The 21,489-nt window shown below is 32.2% G+C and overlaps 2 protein-coding genes across 18 annotated transcripts in view; one reads left to right on the forward strand and one right to left on the reverse strand.

Annotated features, from left to right (window-relative positions):
- The window catches only part of LOC106178794 (uncharacterized), a 38,211-nt gene extending 21,857 nt beyond the window's left edge, over window positions 1–16,354 (reverse strand). For 15 of the 17 annotated variants that reach the window (XM_087006809.1, XM_087006807.1, XM_087006808.1 and 12 more), the window contains exons 1-12: window positions 16,255–16,354; window positions 14,674–14,880; window positions 13,312–13,389; window positions 13,009–13,053; window positions 12,590–12,673; window positions 11,174–11,370; window positions 10,858–10,884; window positions 9,560–9,645; window positions 9,262–9,362; window positions 8,867–9,034; window positions 8,566–8,626; window positions 7,057–7,163 (exon numbers count right to left, since the gene is read on the reverse strand). In XM_087006809.1, the coding sequence (XP_086862935.1) occupies window positions 7,057–7,163; window positions 8,566–8,626; window positions 8,867–9,034; window positions 9,262–9,362; window positions 9,560–9,645; window positions 10,858–10,884; window positions 11,174–11,370; window positions 12,590–12,673; window positions 13,009–13,053; window positions 13,312–13,389; window positions 14,674–14,880; window positions 16,255–16,257 (1,164 nt within the window). In that variant the 5' untranslated portion in view covers window positions 16,258–16,354. Of the gene's footprint in view, window positions 1–7,056; window positions 7,164–8,565; window positions 8,627–8,866; window positions 9,035–9,261; window positions 9,363–9,559; window positions 9,646–10,857; window positions 10,885–11,173; window positions 11,371–12,589; window positions 12,674–13,008; window positions 13,054–13,311; window positions 13,390–14,673; window positions 14,881–15,894; window positions 15,925–16,254 lie in introns of all 17 variants that reach the window. The other 2 variants (XM_087006800.1, XM_087006798.1) reach the window with 2 other exon arrangements.
- A 217-nt stretch (window positions 16,355–16,571) lies between these two features.
- Window positions 16,572–21,279, forward strand: LOC106178783 (guanidinoacetate N-methyltransferase). Its single transcript, XM_013562116.2, has 5 exons — window positions 16,572–16,786; window positions 18,900–19,045; window positions 19,373–19,436; window positions 19,700–19,878; window positions 20,169–21,279. The coding sequence occupies exons 1-5, from the start codon at window positions 16,603–16,605 to the stop codon at window positions 20,304–20,306; spliced, it is 711 nt and encodes a 236-aa protein (XP_013417570.2). The 5' UTR covers window positions 16,572–16,602; the 3' UTR covers window positions 20,307–21,279.
- Window positions 21,280–21,489: the final 210 nt, after the last annotated feature.

A 21,489-nucleotide genomic window follows, 5' to 3' on the forward strand; every position in this document is an offset into this window, starting at 1 on the left:
CATAGTAAGAAAACTAGCCTTCATGAGCATTACAAAAAGTGAGTTCAATATTTATTGATCAATATATGAAACCACTCAATAACTTTGTTTACTCAAGAGTGTGCACAATATCCAATTAAGCACCACAGACCTCACACAAAGTAACTACCCAACCAAGGAATTAATGTTCAAAAACCTACATTTCTCATGAATAATTTCAAATAATGTTGATATTGCTAATTACGTGAAAAATTACACCCAGCAACTAGAATATCCCACTTTGCTTCAACAAATTTGAGACACAATCACAAAAACACATCCTCAGTTTGTGACAATAATGCTGCTGGCTTTCCTCTAACTAAGAATATACTGGTTATAGATATACAGATTAGAGTTCCTGACAGGATCTGAAACTCAACATGCTGAAGCGATGCTGCTCATAAAAACTATTCATACTGCCCATTATCTGTCTACTGAGCTCTCATCAATATCAAAGGCTTTCAGTCTCTGGGGCTGAGGCCCTATGATGACTGATAGTAACCAAGGACAATAAGCCTCTTCTCAAGCCAGACTCCAAAATAATAGAGATAAGATACCAATGAAGAGATGAAGATGGAAACGTCGATCCTGTGCTCGCAGAGAACTACACTAATAAATAACATGGGCTTAGTACAAAATGTTGGATTATTCCAAAATGTATACAAAAAATTATAATATTAGTTTTTGTATAACTGAAAAAAAAAATTGTGTCAATGTAAATATCATGAAATATGGCCTTTACAAGAATCAGACAGGAGATCCTAAAGCCAGTTTTGCATACTAATCCTCAATACAAAAACCCAAAATTTGCTTGACATTAAAATCAACTTGTAAGACTACTTTTCAACGTCAATCTGGAAATGTTTAAGAATAACAAGTGCTTGTTGAACAGCCAGTAAAATTTGCACAGGCAGCAATCAAATAATCCTAATGGCACTGTGACGGGCAAGGGCTCTAGGGGGCCTAATCCCAACTTCAATCAAACCCCCCACACCACTGATATCATGGGTTGGAAGGTTAAAAGAAATTACTTTCAAATGATTTCTTCATACCATTGACACAAGGGATAAGCTGCACTACAAGTGAATTTGTCAATAATCACACACTAAGAATAAGAAGAGCACTTTCTGTTAAATACACAAGAACTTCTACATAAGTTAAAGTAAGTAAATGCTCACAATTATAGTGACAGTACAAGCTTTTCAATGCCTATCTATTAATAAAGATAATTTCCACCTTAAATATATTAATCAAAAAATGGCTAAAGCTACATTTTGATATTGAAAAAGAAAATCTATTTATTATTTTCATCTTCAAAATGTGCAATCCTCAATTGACTTTTTTCATATAGCCTTGTTTTTTATTTCTAAACATCCCAGCTTTTAAACATTATCTAACTAACCCTGCCAAGGAAAATTTGTTTTTGCCTTTGCTGGTTTTTTAGTTGACAGCCTAGCTAACTCAAAAAAAGTTATGAAAGGACTTTGATAAAATTTTGAAGAACGTCAGGTCACATCTGAAAGGACTCAATTCTAACAGTGATCCATCAATTAATTCCTCAATAACAATGACAATTGAGCTGCCTTATTTTTATATGAGATGAGGGCATATGAAAAACCCCTTTTCCTCAATGTCTCTCTATCTTGTCCCACTCAAACACATATAGCGTACATCACTTGTTAGTAACAAACCAATCTATACTTTCACACAGCACTTTTTCTCACATCAGTTGTTTCTTTTCCTTAGTCGCTATATACTTACGTCAAAGAACAGGGTAGGGTTGTTGTCTATCAACAGCCTCAGATCCCTGTACTGGGCTATATGAACCTGCATTGCCATCCTTATTCCATCCAACTGAAACTTTTATCCCTGTAATCTTAAGTTCCCATAAAGCAAGCTTCTATGTATTTTTCCCGGTTGCTTTTTTGTTTTTTGTTTTTCAGGAGCTACTCTGTGTTAAAATGTTTGTTAATCCAGCTCCATCATGTAATAAAATCCTGTGGAGTTGCCCATATGGAAAATCCCTTATCCACATCAGAATTCTGGAAAATGTGCATACAATGTACGTTCTCACTGAGCTGAACAAAAAAGTATGTGTACGTGATATCCTATGATTTTACATTGAAAAACAGATTGTAAGAAATGTTATCAGTAGAACTATTGATTATTCGTCTTGTGGCAAAGCCTTGTTCAGCACAACTTTGTCATGTGCTTGCTGAGTAAATATGGATATTCTCCCAGGACCCCCCTCACTCGCTGTAACATTTATTCTACTTGGAATACGTCACAGCAGGTGGGTTTTTAAATATTTGGAACAATTTTTTGACGTCAGAAAGAAATTGGCAAGCCATGGCTTTTAAAGCCCATTAAACATTATAGAAGAAAGTAACTGCTTCCTGTTCTCAGGAGATTTATATGTTTTCAACTATTTTTTGTAACAAAAAGAAATTTGATATATCCTTTTAATATTTATGTCCCACATTCTACTCAATTTAAACAAGGAGAGAAACAATTTTGCTGTGGGGACAATAACATAAAAATTACCATTAATCAATTTGTAAGGGCTGGATGATAAATTTGTGACTTCAAAAACAAAAATACTTGACAGCTTAAGTCAAGCAGAATAAAGCCACATAATTATCGATAGACATATTTTGAAATCCAATTGATGTTTCAATTATAAGTCAATACCTTAATCCAGAGCTTATCCTTTCTAGCCTTTCATAAAGAGCATAAACTTCACACAAAGTTGTCTTCTAATGTCCTAACTGTTGGCTAATCTGTAACTTACACAGTACTGAGGTGATAAGCGTCCTGACCAACACGGCAAGTGACCTTCACCTGTTATTCTACTCTAAACGGCTTCCTAGCAACCAGTCAATCTCAAGTCCATTCTGATAGGGAGGCTTTTTTCTGACTTCTCCTGGCAGTCAAATCCAATTTGATTAATGGATGGACAAAAATTCCACCTATTTCTCAAAACATTGCAGGTCCTCTAGCACACATGTATCAATTGCTGGGGTCGTCTCCAATGGAAGTTAAGTAAATATAGTTCAGTTCAGATTGAGGCTTCCACTGCACATGTGTTGGTAATACAATACATACACACACAGAATGGAGTTACTCAAACCTATGGCTGCCCTGTATTGTAAGGGGAAACGGTCAATAACAAATATGAAAGCATGTTCAATACAGTGCCTTTGTTGGGCGTAAAGGCACTTCTTTGTGCCTAACTTGGTCTCTGTAGAACTGAAGTAAGCGACCAGTGATCTGAATAAACACATTAAAAGTTATTGATCCATACACTAGTGTGTTTGACTGGTCATGAAGTCAAAAGAGGTTGAGAAATATTTTTCAACTTTGCTAGATTATGTGACAGATACCACTGGATTGTACTGAAGTGTGTTTTAACATAAGTACTTTAAATGATTATTTAAAAATAACTACCTCTCTAAATCATTAAAAAAAGTTTTTATATAAAATAATTTAATCTTATTTTAATATATTTTATTTCATATCCACTATCTTAGAAATATCTCAGAAGCAAGTGAAATACAACAGCAAGGAATACATGTTCTTTTTATTTAAGTACTTAAAATTTCTGTTTCTAAGAACAACTTTTTAAAAAATTTGAATACAATGAGGTTTTAACTCCAGTCCGTTAATTTTCCCATTGAATTAAATATTCCACAAAATGTGATAAATATAAAATATTCTCACAATGTATAATAAAGCATTGCAATTTCTCTGTAAAATTCTTATTGTTTTGACCTTCTGAGATAGTCCCTCCTCCACCCAATGTGAAAATTTCATTTAATTCTCACGCTGATTTCATAATGCTCTATTCCAAATGTACTAAAATTATGTAAAATAATAAAATTTTGAATTTGACCAATCTCTGCATTGGTGTCAACATGCTACCACAGTGATAAATGAAAATAATAAAATTTTGAATTTGACAAATTTCTGCATTGGTGTCAACATGCTACCATAGTGAAATAAAAGGGAATTTGGAAGCAAGTTGTTGCCATGGCATTATACCACCTATTTAAAATTTTCATTCATAAAGGGCAGAAATCTATCAGCATATGAGAATTTATTTTCAGTAGACAAAGTAATAACAAGATCTCTAAAAAATCTTGTTTTTTTTTCATTAGGCAAAAGCACAGTCACAATTAATCAGCTTGGGAACATACGACCACATATAACTCAACCACTGTCATACACATACACTCTGTTAGTACAGTGTCACATTTCATGCTCTCTATTCATATCAGATTTCCTCTTAATCTATCCAAATGAAACTAAATCATTTCTCAGGTTCTCATATTTCAATGTGTGTAAATCTTTAAACATATATGATGACGAAAACTCAATTTCCTGAGCAAGATCTATGTCAGACACGATGCCCTTTGAATAAACAATGATGATTTAATCACATGAAGCAAAAATGCTTTTTCAAGAAAAAAATACATAATTACAAAATTTGAACCTTTAAATAAGCTTTGGAAACCTAGTCTAAGTAATTCTTTTCAAGACAAAAAATATTGGCAATCACTTACAGACTGCAGTTCTTGAAAAGCTCTTGTTGGTCTTGACGGAAGGCTAAATCTTCGTCTCATTTTCCAAAGACCTACATGTACTTATTTTTTTCTCACGTCATCCTTCTTTTTTAAACTAATCCTCAAATGTCCCTAAGTTTTAATTTAAACATGTCAGTTTGGTAGAACTACTTATAACTTGACAACAACAATTACAACCAAAGCACAGGAAGACTGTGAATAGCTTTGTATTCCCTTATCTAGACATACTTGAGGGATTACTATTTAAAACACTTGTGTTTGAGTATTTGAGTAAACGTTACATTCAACTTACTTTAGAAACAAATCAACAATCTTTATGGTCATGGTCCCATAGATTTATAAAGAGAGAAATCTTTATAGCACATAAATGTAGTGATTTATGCCAAGGAAAGAAAATGTTATCATATTGTAGTTGGCATCACTATCATTTATAAGCTTGATTACATTTTATCTCTTGTACTTCACTGAACTAATCTTTTTGAGGGGCATATATACATATAAGGTTTCTTTCTTGCCAAAAATAAATGAATAAAATTAGAATAAAAAATTCTAAGTACAAATATGATTCTCCTTTTTCTTTCTATTTTTTTTAATAGAAAATGCACAAGTTATCAAGAAAAAAAAAATGGAATAATTTTTTTTTCATGGAATCAGGCCAAAAAGCTTTGGTATCAACTTGACCATCATATCACTGACTTGCTTAACTAATTAACTGAGATTTAAAAAATTAATTAATTCCATGGTTAAATGCATCACTTTCCTTTCATTAGAAATTCTACAGCTGAATAAAAAATAAAGAAGACACACATTTCTGAAACTTGCACAGTCAATAGAAGCTGTTGGAGAAAAAAGCATTTGTAATGACCTGAAAATAAAGAAATGAAATAACACAAAGCTGAAATCTATACAAATATCAAACAAATAAAATAAAAAGGCTTCCTAAATCTATAACAATGCAATTCAACGATGGCTTTGGGTATGGTTTATTGCACATATTCATAAAACATCTGAAGCAATAAAAAAGGTTTGAGTATCGGTCTTAAAGGGATTATAACTCTTTGTATGAGATCTATATTTCACAATAAAAACATTGTGAATAAGTCATAGAAATATAATATATTCTGTTTTACCACAAAAACGGCAGTTATAGCTATTATTCTGATATCTGAGCTTGTCTTTAGACCACGTGACCTCCACTGATGGCTATACTCTGTGAAAATCTGAGATTTTAACAAAAAAACAAACTTTTTTAGAAAAAACCAGGAACTAACTTTGAATGTAAAAATGGATTCATTAACCATTGGTAAGTATGGGAAAATTGTTGTTTACTTCAGGAAAATTCATTTTTTGGCTGAAACGAAGAGTTATTATCCCTTTAAGGCTCTATTTCCATAGATTTTAGATCGATCTATCCCTGTGGGGAGTCTCACTAGATTACTTTCAGATAATCCGACTTAAATGTCCGTCCCGCCTACTACAAGCTGTAAGGGGGTAATTAACTTTCGTGTCCGCCCGGCTAACAGCTATTTAGCGTGAACCCTTAGGGAGTTAGGTCGATCTAAAGTAGGTCGATCTAATATATGGAAATGGGGTGTAAGTACTATAATCATCCCTTCATTTAGTCTTGTACATATTGCTTTGATTTAAACAATATTTCATTCTGAAAATGCTATTTTTTGATCAGTCAAAAAAAAAAAAAAAGGAATGATAAATCTCTTTATGTTTTTTTTTAATTAATGCCTTATACACAATAATAAAGATAATGTAGGAGATTTCTCAACTGGTAATGCTACATATAGATTTTAATAGTATTTACATTTTTTTTTTCAATTAAAACCCATGTTAACTTTAATCTTGCATTTAAAATAATGTATATAAAATATTTTCAAATTGTAACTTTGATTGTTTTTGCCTCAACTGAAATCCACTATATGCACAATCCATATTACTGCGTTTTCAAATCTGTTCCAAGAATTCTAGACATGAGACATTCATTTTCATATGCTCATCACATACAAAACTTGCTTTTTTGACCAAAAAAAAAAAAATCTGGGTAATAGTTCACAGGCCACAACCTTACATTAGGATACTAGATCTCAAATAACTTTGGAAGCTAAGACAAACCCTTACACATACTTGTACAAATACTAAAGTTTTTTTTTTTTTTTTTTTTTTTTTACAAAAACAAATTAATAAAAAAGTATATCTGTTATTTCTATTGCTGATTCATCTTTTCTATCCAAGTAATGCAGTCACATTATAATTATGACAACATAGATAAAAATTTGCAAACTATTAAAAAAAGATGATAAAAATTTAATTTAATGCTTATACATTTAAATCCAAATGAGTAATCAATCAGTAGTTTGCTTTAACAGATGTCATTCCTCGATTTTTCCTCCCATAAATACAATGCATGTAATACAGTACAATACAAAAGCTCTAATGTACTTACTGTTAGCTTCCTTATCTCTGCTTCATGTTGCTTCTTCAGCTGGTCTATCTCTTCCTGGTGATATTTGACTAGATCACTGATTTGTTTCTCATAAAGCTGTTGCAGATCTGGAATTTCATATTGGATAGAAGCATTAGTTACAAAATATTTCTCTATGAGCTTACTGGAGGTATAATTGCATGGCTTACCAAGCATGTCCAACAAATGCCAAGAAGTATTTTGGTCAGGGTTAAGGAATAATGTTTGCTTCTTTTCCTAAATTTACCATTGGTTTCTTAAAGAATCAGCTAAATGAAAGATAAAGATCATTCAAATGTAATTTTAGAAATGTATAACTGAAATACACTGTAGCTGGAGGATTATCCTACATAAGTGGTGATCTAGTGATGCTGTTTCTACTTTCCAGTCATCAAAACATGAACACTGTCACTGATAAATTTATATTCAAATTATTTTGCTATACAAACAAATGCAATACTATGCATCTTTTCAACTTACTCTAACCACTAATTTCAAAGGCTCTAAGTAACAAAAATTCTGTCTAGGAATCATGCCTTTTTTTCATAGTAAAAGCACGCAACAAAGAAGACACCGACTTCAGCAATGTACATTTTCAAAATTCACATCATATCAAGGAAGTTTGAGGTCTACTTTAACAGATTAATTTGCTTAAAAATGAAAGAAAGCAAAACTAGTTATTAACTCACATAAAGCCCACACTCAAACATGCTTGCTTGCATGCACATATAAAAAATATGCATGCAAGGACTCACTTTATAAAGAACTTTTATCAAATTGAAAAGAAAACAAATATGCAAAAATTAAGTCCAATTTGGTCATATCATTTCACAGATTAAATTAAGTACCTCATGATTTGATGGGAGTATCTGCACTTCGTATTTATAAACATGTATACAGTGAAATGCTATCTTTATCAACAATAACTACCCCCTAGCTTATATAGTAAACTCAAAATACTTCCAATCAATACTGCATAATGTTCATCTAAAACACACAGCCAACTCTTAAGGTCAAGTTTTTAAATTACCAGGCTTTGAAATCTTCCACTCCAGCACAACTGCTGTCTCCTCTATTTCAAAACAAAAATTATAACAAGAGCCAAGAAATAAAGACAAAAATAATAGCTTTAAGCATAATATAAAATTAAAAAATTCAAATTAGTACAATTAAAAGCAGCAACATATTAGTAAATAAAGTTCTTAAACCACCACCGAATAGTGACAGAAGGATTAACCACAAAGCAGGGGGGGGGGGGGACTTCTAAAATGACAGGTATAACAACAGGTAGCATCTAGACATTTGCAAAATAAATTTGGTTAATCGTTAGTAAATACACAAGCTAATTGGGGAGTAGCTCTTTTATAATGAGGTTGGATGAACTTAAAATGCTACAAATCATGAGCTGAAGAAAGTTTTTTGCTAAAATCACAGATTTTGGAAACAAACAATATTGAAAACAGGTCCAAGTCTTGTCAATAAAAGACATACCTCTCTTTGTGGCATCTGCAGATAATTGTGCTTTCTGTATTTCTTCTTGAATCTGGTCAGACTGAAAGACAGAGAGGCATTTCATCAGTTGAAAAAAAAATAAAGAGTATACTTAAAAAGTATCTCTAAATAGTATATCAATAAAGGATTCCAAGGGAAAAAAAGAACAGCTTTTATTGAAAAACATGTTAAAAGGTATTAACCAAGTCAAAATCTTAAGCAAAATCAATTAGAAAAAAATCTTTTAGAAAGTGTCAGTCAAACAACTGTAGCCATAAGTTGAAAAATACATTTATGTTACCTTGTTTGCCTGAGCAGCTTCCATAAGCCTTGTGTCCGATTTCTCTTTGGCATATGCATTCTGAGCAGCCTCAAACTCCATATCTTTGACCAGTTTTTTCAGTTCTTCTAACTCAGCATTCTTTTTTCCCAGTTCTTCTTGTAGAGCCTCAGTACCTGCAGCATTTCTCTGAAAAGAAAAAAAGTAAAGGGGGGGGATAAATATACTGGCAAAAGGTTATAATAAATTCCACTCAGATATTAAATAAAAATTATGAAGTAAAAATAATTTTTTCCTGCTACACCCAAAAGGGTTTCTAAATGCACCTCCTCTTTGATCAAGCAAAAGTTCTTGCCACTCCAGATAAGATTCTTAAAAACTTCAAAAAGGCTATTATTGCCAATTCTACAGTGTACCTTCGCAACTTCTGCAGCAGTTTTGTATCTTGTGGCTTCCATTGTTTTGATCTCAATTTGCTTGAACAGTTGCTGCATTTTGTCCTCTTTCTCTTCAAGATCTGAAAATAACAGCAGAACATTATAAATCATTGAGAACTGCTTCAACTCTTTTTAAAAGAGATTCTAACAAATTGCTCCTCCCCAATGCTATTAATAATGCATAAAATAAAGTTTTCAATTATATTTACTCCACCATATAAATACCTAATAACATTGTTTATGTTTATGTTATGTGCAACTTAAATTGAATTCTGACCTGTTTGTGCTGCCATAAGTTTCTCACTTAAGGTTACTATGTCTTCTTTGGCCATATTCAATGCTTTCTCCAGCTTCTTTCTACCCCTGGAAACAGCCATGATCATAAAATTAGGAATAACATCCAAGAACTGAGCCAGATGATTTCATACACGGTTTCAATAAATCTTAAGAAGTGGACAACTGTCCACTATAACAATAGATTTATGATTTATTAATGATATTTAAAATAACAGACCTCCAAGTTAAACAACAGAAGTAGGATTAGCAACATGTCTCCAGATTGATTTGTATTGATGCATCAGGTGAATATACACTTCCAAGGTAATGAGATATCTTAGGCTTTTGTGAAATAAATTAATTGGAGTCCCAGAGTAATTGATATTGTCTCTGGGAATACTTCAGCAAAAAATCAATCTTAGGCTGCTGGGATTTCATAAACAATGTTTCTCAAAAATATGACTTGTAATTTTCTGGTCATGTCATCACTTTAACTACATTTTCATTACCAATGTTTATTCAAATCTTTCTTCCTAAGAAATCTTAAAGAGGATAACTTTGTGAACATGGTCTAACATCATTCAAATCAACCTGTGCAGAAAACTGTGAGGTGACCATGATGATTTTATCACATGATAGTTTTCGATGTGAACACATACACTAAAACTGTGATGTAAATGCATCAAATCAATATTTGTTTACTGTAGATAGATATCATATATAGTCTCAATTTCTTAGGTTTCAGTTTCAAAATACCTTAAAGCCTGGTTATAAACACTTTGACATAAGTCTACAAATACCACCTGCTATAATTAAACATCTAATAGTGAATTTTTGCATCTGTCAGAAAGTAAGCCAACAAAATTCTGAGGCTGCAGCAATTATATTTTTTTACAATGCGCTTATAGAGTTAGCATGCTTAAAAACTTATTCACTAGGCAATTGCTTTAGTTTGAAATGTAAAAATTACTAGAAAGATCAATACTGGTAAATTCTTCAAATGATAAGAAAATAAAATATCCACAATCATAACCATAAACCAATGTAAATGAAGCATTTATTTCAATTAAAGCCAATCTTTAGGAATGTTTAAAGAGCACAGTTTAACATGGATTTAATTCACAAAATTCACAAAAAATGTCATAAATAATAGTTAAATGATTAAAAACATTTAGTGATAAAAGAACTGAAATCAAGTATAATTCAACAAGGGGTAGGGTGACACACATAGACAAGAGAACAGAAACAGCTCAATAGTTGCCAGAATTACATCCATGCACAATGGTACAACACCATTACCTCTGCTCTCTCAGGAACAATTCTGGGCTGTTGCAATAATTGTATAATATTAACATCATTAACTATGTCTTACACTAACTGTCACCTTCTGTTTCATTACATAAAATACATTTTTTCAGAAAAATAAATTTGCAATATGATATTACAATGGTATTATTTTATAGATTAATGGATAAAGTCATTGTCAAATATACACATAAAAAAATCGCAACACACATTCAAAGAGACTATGATACATGCCTGTTTACACATTGATCATATTGATGTTATTCAATGTGCATTCTTATTTTCCCTATTCACAGCCATATCTACTTACTTGTTTCCGGCTTTTGCTTGTGCATAATTTGTTAGGTATTCTACCATTTCCTTATTCAGATCTGAAATCCGCTGAGTTAGCTCAGCCGCTGTGTTGAGAGAGTCTGTAATCTTTACAGCTACTTCATCAAGGTCAATATCAGGGCTGCCTTTTCTCAGATCTTCCTCATCAAAAGTTGATGAATTTTCAATGAAAAACTGGAAAAAAATGAAAAACAAATTATATATATATAAAAAATAAAATACTTGTACTGACCTAAAATGAATATCAATGCTGAATGAACGATCCCATGTGACATGGTTACCCCAGAAAACTTACAACATCATGAAGAAGATATATTCACAAAATAAAACAGGTTAAGTAAAGCACTTATATCCCAATACTGGATGACCTTCAAACCTTTTAAAAGAATTGTAGTTTCAGTTTGACCATTAAAATTAAAAAACAAAGGAATGTTTCTTGGTAATAAATGCCCTGATGCTAATGTCAAAGGATTAATTGATAAACCAACATAAGAGATCTTTTATGCACTCTAATTTGATACATTCAAACATATCAATTGAAAGCCACCTTAGTAATCTCAGTTTCCAAGGACTTTTAATTCATGCTGCATATTTAAGGCTGCAATTTCCATATTGAAATATTTCCTGTCTCTCATATTTTGTTACAAATTGCACAGTGGTTTCAGAAACTAAACTTTGGTAAAAAATGTTGCATTCTACTTGACAAAAAGAATCTATTTGATATCAATTTATAAAAAATATGCATAATATATGTGCAAAGTTTAAAAATAATTTTACTGCATACTAAACATTATCATATTTACAGTAATCAATACATCTATGCCATAGGTGTTTCAACATGGTCATAAATCACTCAGCAGAAACTAGAATGGAAAAATCTTGTTCAGATCTGTCAGTGGACATTGATTTGGCATTCATTACCCTTAAGTATTGTTTGGCAACAGGAAAATCCCAAAGAAAATGCCACTAATTAACAAAGAGCTTCAACTGGATTAGATTTCTGGCTGCGTTTCCCAGTTGTTTTCAATATCCAAGATTCATTCTTGACCAGTTAAGTCTTAATACTGAACTGCTATTATACCAGCCACTAGCAGATAAATACTGGCAAAAAGACATTGCTGATGAGTTTAGGTAAGTAAAACAATTGAAAAAAAGGTTTTGAAGAAGATAAAATATGAAAGATATTAAATTATGTTTTGCAAATAAAGCATCACATGTATATCAATCTGAAATTATTACAGACAAATAAGTAATCTGTACACATAAAGTTTTTGAATTAATTACAGTTGACTAATATCTATCTGCTTAGCAAAATTTTAAAGATATTAATTTTTTCAATTAGGAAAATGTAATATAAATGTAAACAAATTTCATTTTAATTACTTTACCTTACCTCATTGACTTGTTGTAAAAGTTTCAGTCTTTGATCAGACACATTCTTGTAGCCAACCACAAATATGGTGACCTGCTGCTGGTACTGAAATCACATTGAAAAAATTACGAGATTCACAAATTTTAACAACTGTTCTTTAGAGTGGGTTAAATACAAAACATGTATTATCTATGAGAGGGATCAAATAATCATACGAACCAATTTATTTTACTTGTGATGAAACTAGACAGCAAAGCTGACAAATACGGTTTGAAAGTTATGGGGCAAATGTCATGTGTAGGACAGCAACAGCGACGGTGATGGTGACAGCACAAGTGACAGTGACAGGGACGATACAAACAGACACTGACAGACCAATCAGAATATATACAGATGCTTATAGTGTCTGTATATAAATAAGACTTAAAGAGGATTTATACCTTTCTTTTCTTCACAGTGTCTCTCAGCAATTCCTCTAGTTCCATCTGAAATATTTGAAATAATTGACCTCTGATACCTTTCAAATACAATGAGGCAACACTACTGAAATTGAGCTGCTATATAAATGTAACCATTAGTAATAATCATAAGTAAAACAACATAAATGACAAATTTTATGCATAATCTTTTCTTGATAATAACCTGTTCATCTCCTTCATCTCCATATTATGTATCTGTATTGAAATGATTAAAGGTGCTTAAATTGAATCTACAAAATATACATTTTTTATAAAATCACTTACAATATCACTGAGATATTCCATGTTGTTCTTGCCAGCACCCTCCATTAAAGCTTCACCATATTCATATGTGCCATAGATCTATGAAAAATAAGACAAAATTACATTTTGCATCTTAATTACAATATAGTCGAAAAGATCTCAGCTGAAGGGGACAGTCCCATACATGTACCTTATTTAATATGCTTTTTAAGTAATGAATTCATTATTCATAATAAACAATTGCATACTTATTGGGTGTGAAAGTAAGCATTGTTGGTTTTTCAAAAAAGCCTTCATAAATATATAAAAAATTTGGATATTTGGATATTTGACTTTTGAAGATCAACATTTACAAGATGATTCACGACAACTACAAAATTGTATATGTCTAGATCTTAATCAAAGTTATGTTGCTGATTTGCAGTGATTCTGATTTTCTCCAACTGCACAAACTGCATATGTACTCAAGTGCATTGCTTTAGAAGAGATATCTAACAGCACACCTCAAACAATCAAACCAACTCAAAAACATCTTAGTGTATCATTCCCACAGACATCTACGTGCTGTATGACAACTTTTCTGATCCTATGGTCTAGACAAGATATTATTTTTATCATTGCAAGAAAAGATTATTTTCTTTATTGTTTCAATATAAACAGCCAAAGGGAAGAGGGTTGGGGAAGTTAAAAGAACTGCCCTTAAAGCCCTAAAAGATCTGCTTGAAGTAAAATTTTGATTTATGATCTATGCCATTTTCTCAACTAGAGGGGTGAAAAAGTCCACTTTTTAGCAGAAGAACCCCTCTCTCCTCTTTAAAATTACTGTTTATAGGATTGTTACATAAATTTTAACACTGTTTGAACTATTTCAGAATACAATTAGTCCAGTTTCTATTTTGAATGAACTAACCACAGAACTTCCCTACTTTGTTGCCTCTGATGGAAATTTGCTGTTGTAAGTAAAATATAATAGGCTACTGTAAGCCCAAAAATACGGTATCTATTCTGACTCTTATTTGGTGAGACAAGTTTTGTTTATTCATCATGCTGCCCACTAATGCACTATCTACACAAAAATTGTTCAAATGAATCTGCTCTGCATGGCAGTATCAGGGCTTGATGGTAATTTTCATAATGGGTTAAAGTAAATATAGGAAATATATGTATTGCTTCTCTCAAGTTAGTGATAGATTTCATTGCAAAACAAAATTTGTTAAAAAAATGTTAAATTAATAAGACATTTGGGAAAAATGGAATGTTTCTTTTAAATTTCACTAATCAAGATACTTCATTTTGGACATTCACACCTAAGTCTAAACTAAATCACAGAACTACACTTAACAGCGATTCCCAAACTTATTCCAATTTTTTTCATTAACTTACATGGTCGACTCTTTTCATTACTTTCTCCAATTCTTCTTTAGTATCGTCAGCCATACGCTGTGCAAATGACCTGGCGTTCTTGTCCAGCACCAGCTGAGCTGGGGAGTCTCCCCTGTCCAGTATGTTAATACTGCCCACATAGCTCATTGCCTCCATGGCTGGCTGGAGAAGAGGGTCCAGATCAAAGTCGTCTTCAAATATAGTCTCCTATAGACAGAATAGAGAAAACTGCCCAAAAAATGTGTAATGGCAAGACATAATTATCTTGTGTGATTAGTACATACATATGGAATATGGATTCTTATTTTAAAAGTATTTTAACGTCACAAGTCAGTAAAGTCAAAATTGTCAGAATTAACATTAATCAAATGTAATGTAAATTAATATAGCCACAGGGAATGTCAAATATCACAAACAATTTGTTAAAAATCCAGTTTCAGTATATCTAATCTAGCAGGTCTACATAAAGCAATTATGCACCAAACATACCTATGTATTAATATCAGTAAATGTTTGAAAAAGATTACAAATTCAATAAAAAACTGCTAAAATATATGTAAAATATGTTCTTACAACTAAACCATAAATTGTCATATAGAATTTAGTGTACCAATTTTAACTTAATAAAAAGACAGCTACTGGCACATAGTTCAAAATGTATTGGTCTGATATTTGTTGTAATAATAGGGAGGGAATATATAAATAACTTAAAACCCAATACTAGTATGTGTGCCCTGGTTGACTTTTGGTCTTAACATTGATCTGCTTGGAACAATAAGGAATTTATTGACCAAAAAGATTCTCTGTAACTTATGCCCATTAAATAAGACTATAAATATATTCTATTTGATAAATATATAAATATTTTCTTTTTGAGTCATTTTTCAAGAGTAATTTTTACAAATTAGCAAAGGATTGAAGATGCCAATCAAAACTAAAAAGCAAGGAAGTTATCAAATCAAACAATAATTGAAACATTAATACTTCGTTGAATCAAACCTTGCACCTAAATCTGGCGGGAAAAGGAAAAAGAAAATAAGGCACATTTTCTTAACTGCAGAAATAGCATATGCAAACAAAGCTTGAGAATATGAAAACCAGCTGTTCTTTAAAAGATTTAATGCTTATCAATGCATGAAATTCTGCACCTAAATCTGTCAAAAAAAAAAAAAAAAAGAACATGAAATGCAGAAATAGCAGATGAGTATTGAGTAAAATTACCCCTCAAAATATTTATCCTTGTGTTGAAACCTAAAATGTAAGAACTTCATAATTTTACATTCTTTTCACATCATGGGATTTTACGTCACAATGCATGCACGTGCACTGTTTTTACATGTTGTTAATATCCCATGCAATGGTCAAAATTAGCATTTATGATATATGCGATATTTGAGGTAGCAGTTCCAGTAGCTCTGCTGATAGTGATGGCTCTACTTGTTTTAACAGTTGCCAAGAATCTACATTCCATTTCTAATTTTACACAAACGTGTCATTTAAGCGAGATGCATATACAATAGTAAGTCGTTATTCAGCTGGGGTATATATCCATGTTAAGGAAGCTGGGAATTGAAAACTCACCATAATGAAAAGAACTTAAACGGTCTATGAGAAGTTCATGTTATTGCACACAGAATTCGTCCCCCTCCATGTTGTTTAGAGGTTCAGCGTCACGTGACCAAGTTGTCAAGTTCATGCTGACATCTACTGGCTGCCAAAAATAAGATGACTGTTATAGATTATAAGAATGCTATTTTATATAGATTACCCGTAAGTAAAGTGCATGTATGAGGGGGTTTTCATTCGGACATTTCACTGATTTCACTTTGAGCAGTTTACTTAAAATAAAAGTGAAAGCTCATCTTGAAAAGATTTATCGTGCACCTTGCGAGAAACGAAGAGATTTGGTTGTGGCGGTATTGTTTAAAGATGGCCGACGTGCAGCAAGGAGGGCGCATTTTCCAAAGCGGAGAGGATTGTAAGCAAAGCTGGAAGGATGCGGGTGCTGGTTATAATGAAACAGATACACACCTCGAAATAATGGGAAAGCCCGTCATGGAAAGATGGGAGACTCCTTATATGCATAAATTAGCCGAAATCGCAGCCTCCAAAGGTACTGATACTTTCAAGTTTCAGCCTAGCCGGCCTACGTGCCAAGTACTAATAGTACTGGTATAGTCGACCTTATGTTCTTAACCATATGCAGAACTTACAGGCTCACCAAAAGTATTTTGACTTGGTATTTGTATAACAAAGTATAGGTGTGGTATTCAGAGCATTTGCTTGAACTCCCATACTCGTATCTAGAGCGTGACGCATTTATTTTAATGTTTGGTGAACTACAAGGGTGTTGTGCCTTGTGCATTACTTGTTCAATAACAGACAATATAGTGTGCAGTTCATGCACTATTGCAGAGCAGTGGGGGGAAATTCAGTGTTTTTAAAAGGGTTACATACTTTTTTCTACACCTGAGCTTTGTGTAGGAAGGGTCCTGTTGCTGCTCATAACATTATGTACATGCCCTAGGGATGCCATGGGCAATGTGATACATGTCATTTTAGTAGAATTGCATATATACCATTAGCAAATAATTCCCTTACTGGAAGTTTTATAAAGTAGATGTACCATTTTAATAATCTTTTATATATTAATTTGGGTTGGTAGGATTAAACGGACCAGTTATGGTTTGTATCAAATGCTATGTTGCTTGCATATCTTGTCTTAACTTTTGTTGCCAACCATTTTTAATTGTTTAATTTAACACCAGACTTTTTCATTTTTTTTCCAGAATTACTTAGTTTTTTTCAAATTATCTAAATGTAAATGCTTAAATGAATAGTGAGAAAAACCCACACCCAGTGTTAGAAATTAAGGCTGGACCGTCTGCCCGGGGCAGACAACTTTCAGAATGGGCAGAATGGGCATTCTAGCCAGCTAATTTTCAAGATGGCTGAGCTTTCAGTCCAGCAACTTATTTTCCTAAGAGGCAAACACTGCCCACACCATATGTGCTGCAGCACCACCCATAGTTATATGAGATGGGAAATGGGTCTTTGTTTTGATTAATTCAGAGTGCTACATTTAACAAATTTTCATATTTCATTTTTTAAAATTATCAGCAGAAATGTGAATGGTTATATTCAATGAAGATAAGAATAACCTCTGTACTCAGATACTGCACTTAGATCAATCGTTGTACCAGCCTTTAAGGTCATGGTTTTGGTGTTTATCACTTTGATGTCAAGTTATCAGTACACAGGAAACTTCCACCTTCAGGACAAGTACTTGATAAATATGAACTCTAAAAGTTGAACAACTGATACAGAGATAGTGCATATGAAACTTACATAGACTAATAGTGATGTTAATATTTATGTAACTTTTATGTGTGATTTTAAACTACATTTTGGAGGTTGGGTTGTTTCAGTGTGGAACACTCAAAAAGTTTATGAAACAGTTTTTTCTCTAATTTTGTGCATTGTAGGTTAACAAATGGACATTAATTACAAGCATTATAGCATGGAAACGAATGTTTTTATACATTTGGCTTGTTCAGTTTGAAGTTCCTTAAAGATCAGTTATGTTTTGAAAGTAAATGTTATGATGTTTATGCAAGAAACCACTTTCTGAAGTTAAATATTTGAATTGCATTAATCTTTATCACTCAAGGAGGCTCAGCTGTATTGTTATAATGTCTGGATAATTGTACATTCCTCTGGAAAAGAAATGCTCACTGTAGAATGCATTCTTTGAAAAGATTGTTAATCAGAACAAGTCCCATTTAGCAATCATTGCATGATGTGTAAATTTTCATATCAATTATTCCTTAGCATGAAAATTCATGCGTTAGCACTCCTATTGACAGTTCTGGGATATACTGGCGGTCCTAGGACAGAACCGTCAATTAAAGTGCTTATGCATGAATTTTCATGCTAATTATTCCTATGGACCTTTTATTTTAATACTAACCTTATAATAAGCAACTTATTTCTTTTGCTAAACCATTAATTTATGTAAATTACCCAATGTGTATTTGAAATAATATAATGCTATACACATAAATTTGATATATTTTCTGCAAATGAACAATTTAAGTTGTTGAGCTTATAATTTTTGAATTACTAAAGAATAATAATTGTCTTTGGTGAAATACCACAGTTATTTTGAAGAAGTGCCAACACAAATATTTAAAAAGGAATAATTATATTTGGCTTTGTGCTTTCAGGAGGAGTGGTGCTAGAAATTGGCTTTGGAATGGCCATATCTGCCAGTAAGATAGAGGAGTTTGATATACAGGAACATGCTATCATTGAATGCAATGATGGTGTTTTTCAAAGACTAGAGAAGTGGGCGAAAGAGCAGAAACATAAGGTAATTGTTTGTCTCCAGAACTAAATTATAGTATCTTTCTACTGATAAGGATTAGGATAAGGATTGCAAATATTTTAGGTGATAACAAATGAAATCAAAGATCTACTTAAAATATACTGTTCTATGTGCTTTAAAAATTTACTTTACTCTGGACAATCTCCAAGTGCAAATTCTGTTATTGAGGAGGACAAAAGTAAAAAGAATTATTTAGGTATCTTTTTGGTTTTTGGGAGTGTTCATATCATGTCCAAAAATGCATTTATAATTTATGGAATTATTTAATTAGAAAAATGGCTGAATGGCCTTTTGCTAAACTTTTTATTTCAGATCACACCACTAAAGGGGATGTGGGAAGATGTAGTGCCAACTTTGCCAGATGCTTCCTTTAATGGTTAGTTTATTGGGTATCATTTACTTTAAATATTACAACATGCTTATATGATCATTGTATTATTTATTTATCGTGCTATTTTCATACTTATCAACTCATCTCTCAGAAGTTACCTTCTTAAATTGATGCACTGTATAATCTTTTATTGACAGTTTATAGTACAGTATGATACATTTTTTTATATAGGGTTAAATGCAGAATCACCTTAATATACTTTTAACATATTAATAGCAGATTTGATGCCATTGTTTTTATTTGGCAAGGAATCATGTATGATACTTACCCCTTGAGTGAAGAGGACTGGCACACTCATCAGTTCAACTTCATCAACAACCATGCCTTCCGGCTGCTGAAGCCAGGGGGAGTGCTCACCTACTGTAATCTGACTTCCTGGGGAGAACTGATGAAGACCAAGTACACAGATATTGCCAAAATGTTTGAGGTAGGCTGGTGGTAACTAGTGATATTTTATGCTTTGTGGAGGATCATTTTCAGTTTAATGTGAATGTTAAGGAATGTTTTTTTAAAGATTATTTTAACTTCTATTGTTTGCAATGTTAATGCTGCTGAAACAAATTCGTTTTGCAAGATGCAGACATATCATGAAGTTCTTATAACAAGATTGTGTTAAAATTCCTTTGATTAAATCCGTGGAAGATTTTTGTGTATAGGGTCTGCATTAATATGTATTTTAAAAGTATAGTTATAACATCTTTTCTTTTTGTTCTGTAGGAAACCCAGTTACCCAAGCTTCTAGAAGCTGGCTTTAAGCGAGAGAACATATCTTGGGAAGTGATGGCAGTGGAAGTGCCTGAGTGCAAATATTACTCTCATAACTTCATGATTGCTCCGACCTGTATCAAACAGTAAACAGCCTCTTCTCAAGAAGTCTTGTTGCCTTTGTTTCACCAAAGTTCCATGAGTTTAAGTTTCCTATGCTTGTTGCACTCTGAATTCCCAAAGAATATTCACTTATTATTGCACCTTACTTGTAATAGTATTTGAACATAATGTGCAGTTGTTGCACCTGGTTATTTTTGTTTTTAGCATGCAGTTAACAAATAGGTCTGTGTCAGTGCATAGTTTCATGAAAATGTGATTTGCAAAGCATATGTTATGTTTGATTTGTCGAATTAATTAAGTAAATACTAAGTAATCTTTTATAGATATAATTTAACATGTAACAAATGTTATTGCTGTTGAGTTTTTGTAGTCAGTAGAGAATTGCAGACTTCCGTCTCACCAACACCTCACTGGATGTTCTTGGGCTATCATTGTTAAGTACCTCATTGCACCAGTATTTTTTATATCTTTCAATTTCTCTTTAAATGCTGCAGGTTGCTGCATGTGGATTTAATTTGTACCAAAATGACTATAATGACGTATTGAATGTTTTAAGAGGGGGGTTTCTTGATTTAATTACTCTTTTACATAATGCTTCTGTTTAAACAATTTTTAATGTGACATATTTTTGATTTTTTGATTGAAGTTCAAAATGTAAGGTGCCAAAACCCAAAAATTTGTAGACTTATATTGAAACTTCCAAATTGATCATGTAGTGAAAAATGCTAAGAACAAAGATATCATTGGAAACCATTTACATTAATTAGTGTATTGTGTCCTTATTTAAATGCAATTTGCATTGTAGGGAAAAATTGACTCAGTGAACCTGTCCAAACTTACAATAATGTATTAGGGACATTTGTATGGTCATATTTTTGATAAAGTACACTTACATTCTTGTATGATATCCTTGTTACCTTGTTTTTAAACTGGACTTTTTGTGTTTGTTGAAAATTAAGTAATGGATGATTCTTGTTAATAAATAAATTTTGAAATGTTATTATGGTGTTTCAATATTTTGTGCAAAAGAATAAAAGGAAAATAATAACAGTGTTACTGATTATGACTATTGACTAGAAAAGAAAATGAAATTCCTTAGTTCTTTATGGGGCTTTGGAATTTTTCAGACTATACGAGTAGAGTATAAATTCTGAAATTGCGTGACCAAATGCCTGATGCACAGGTAGATCCAAAAATTGGCAATGCAAAT

This window comes from Lingula anatina, chromosome 2, assembly GCF_051362555.1.
Source record: "Lingula anatina isolate TDL-2025a chromosome 2, LinAna3.0, whole genome shotgun sequence".
NCBI lineage: Eukaryota > Metazoa > Brachiopoda > Lingulata > Lingulida > Lingulidae > Lingula > Lingula anatina.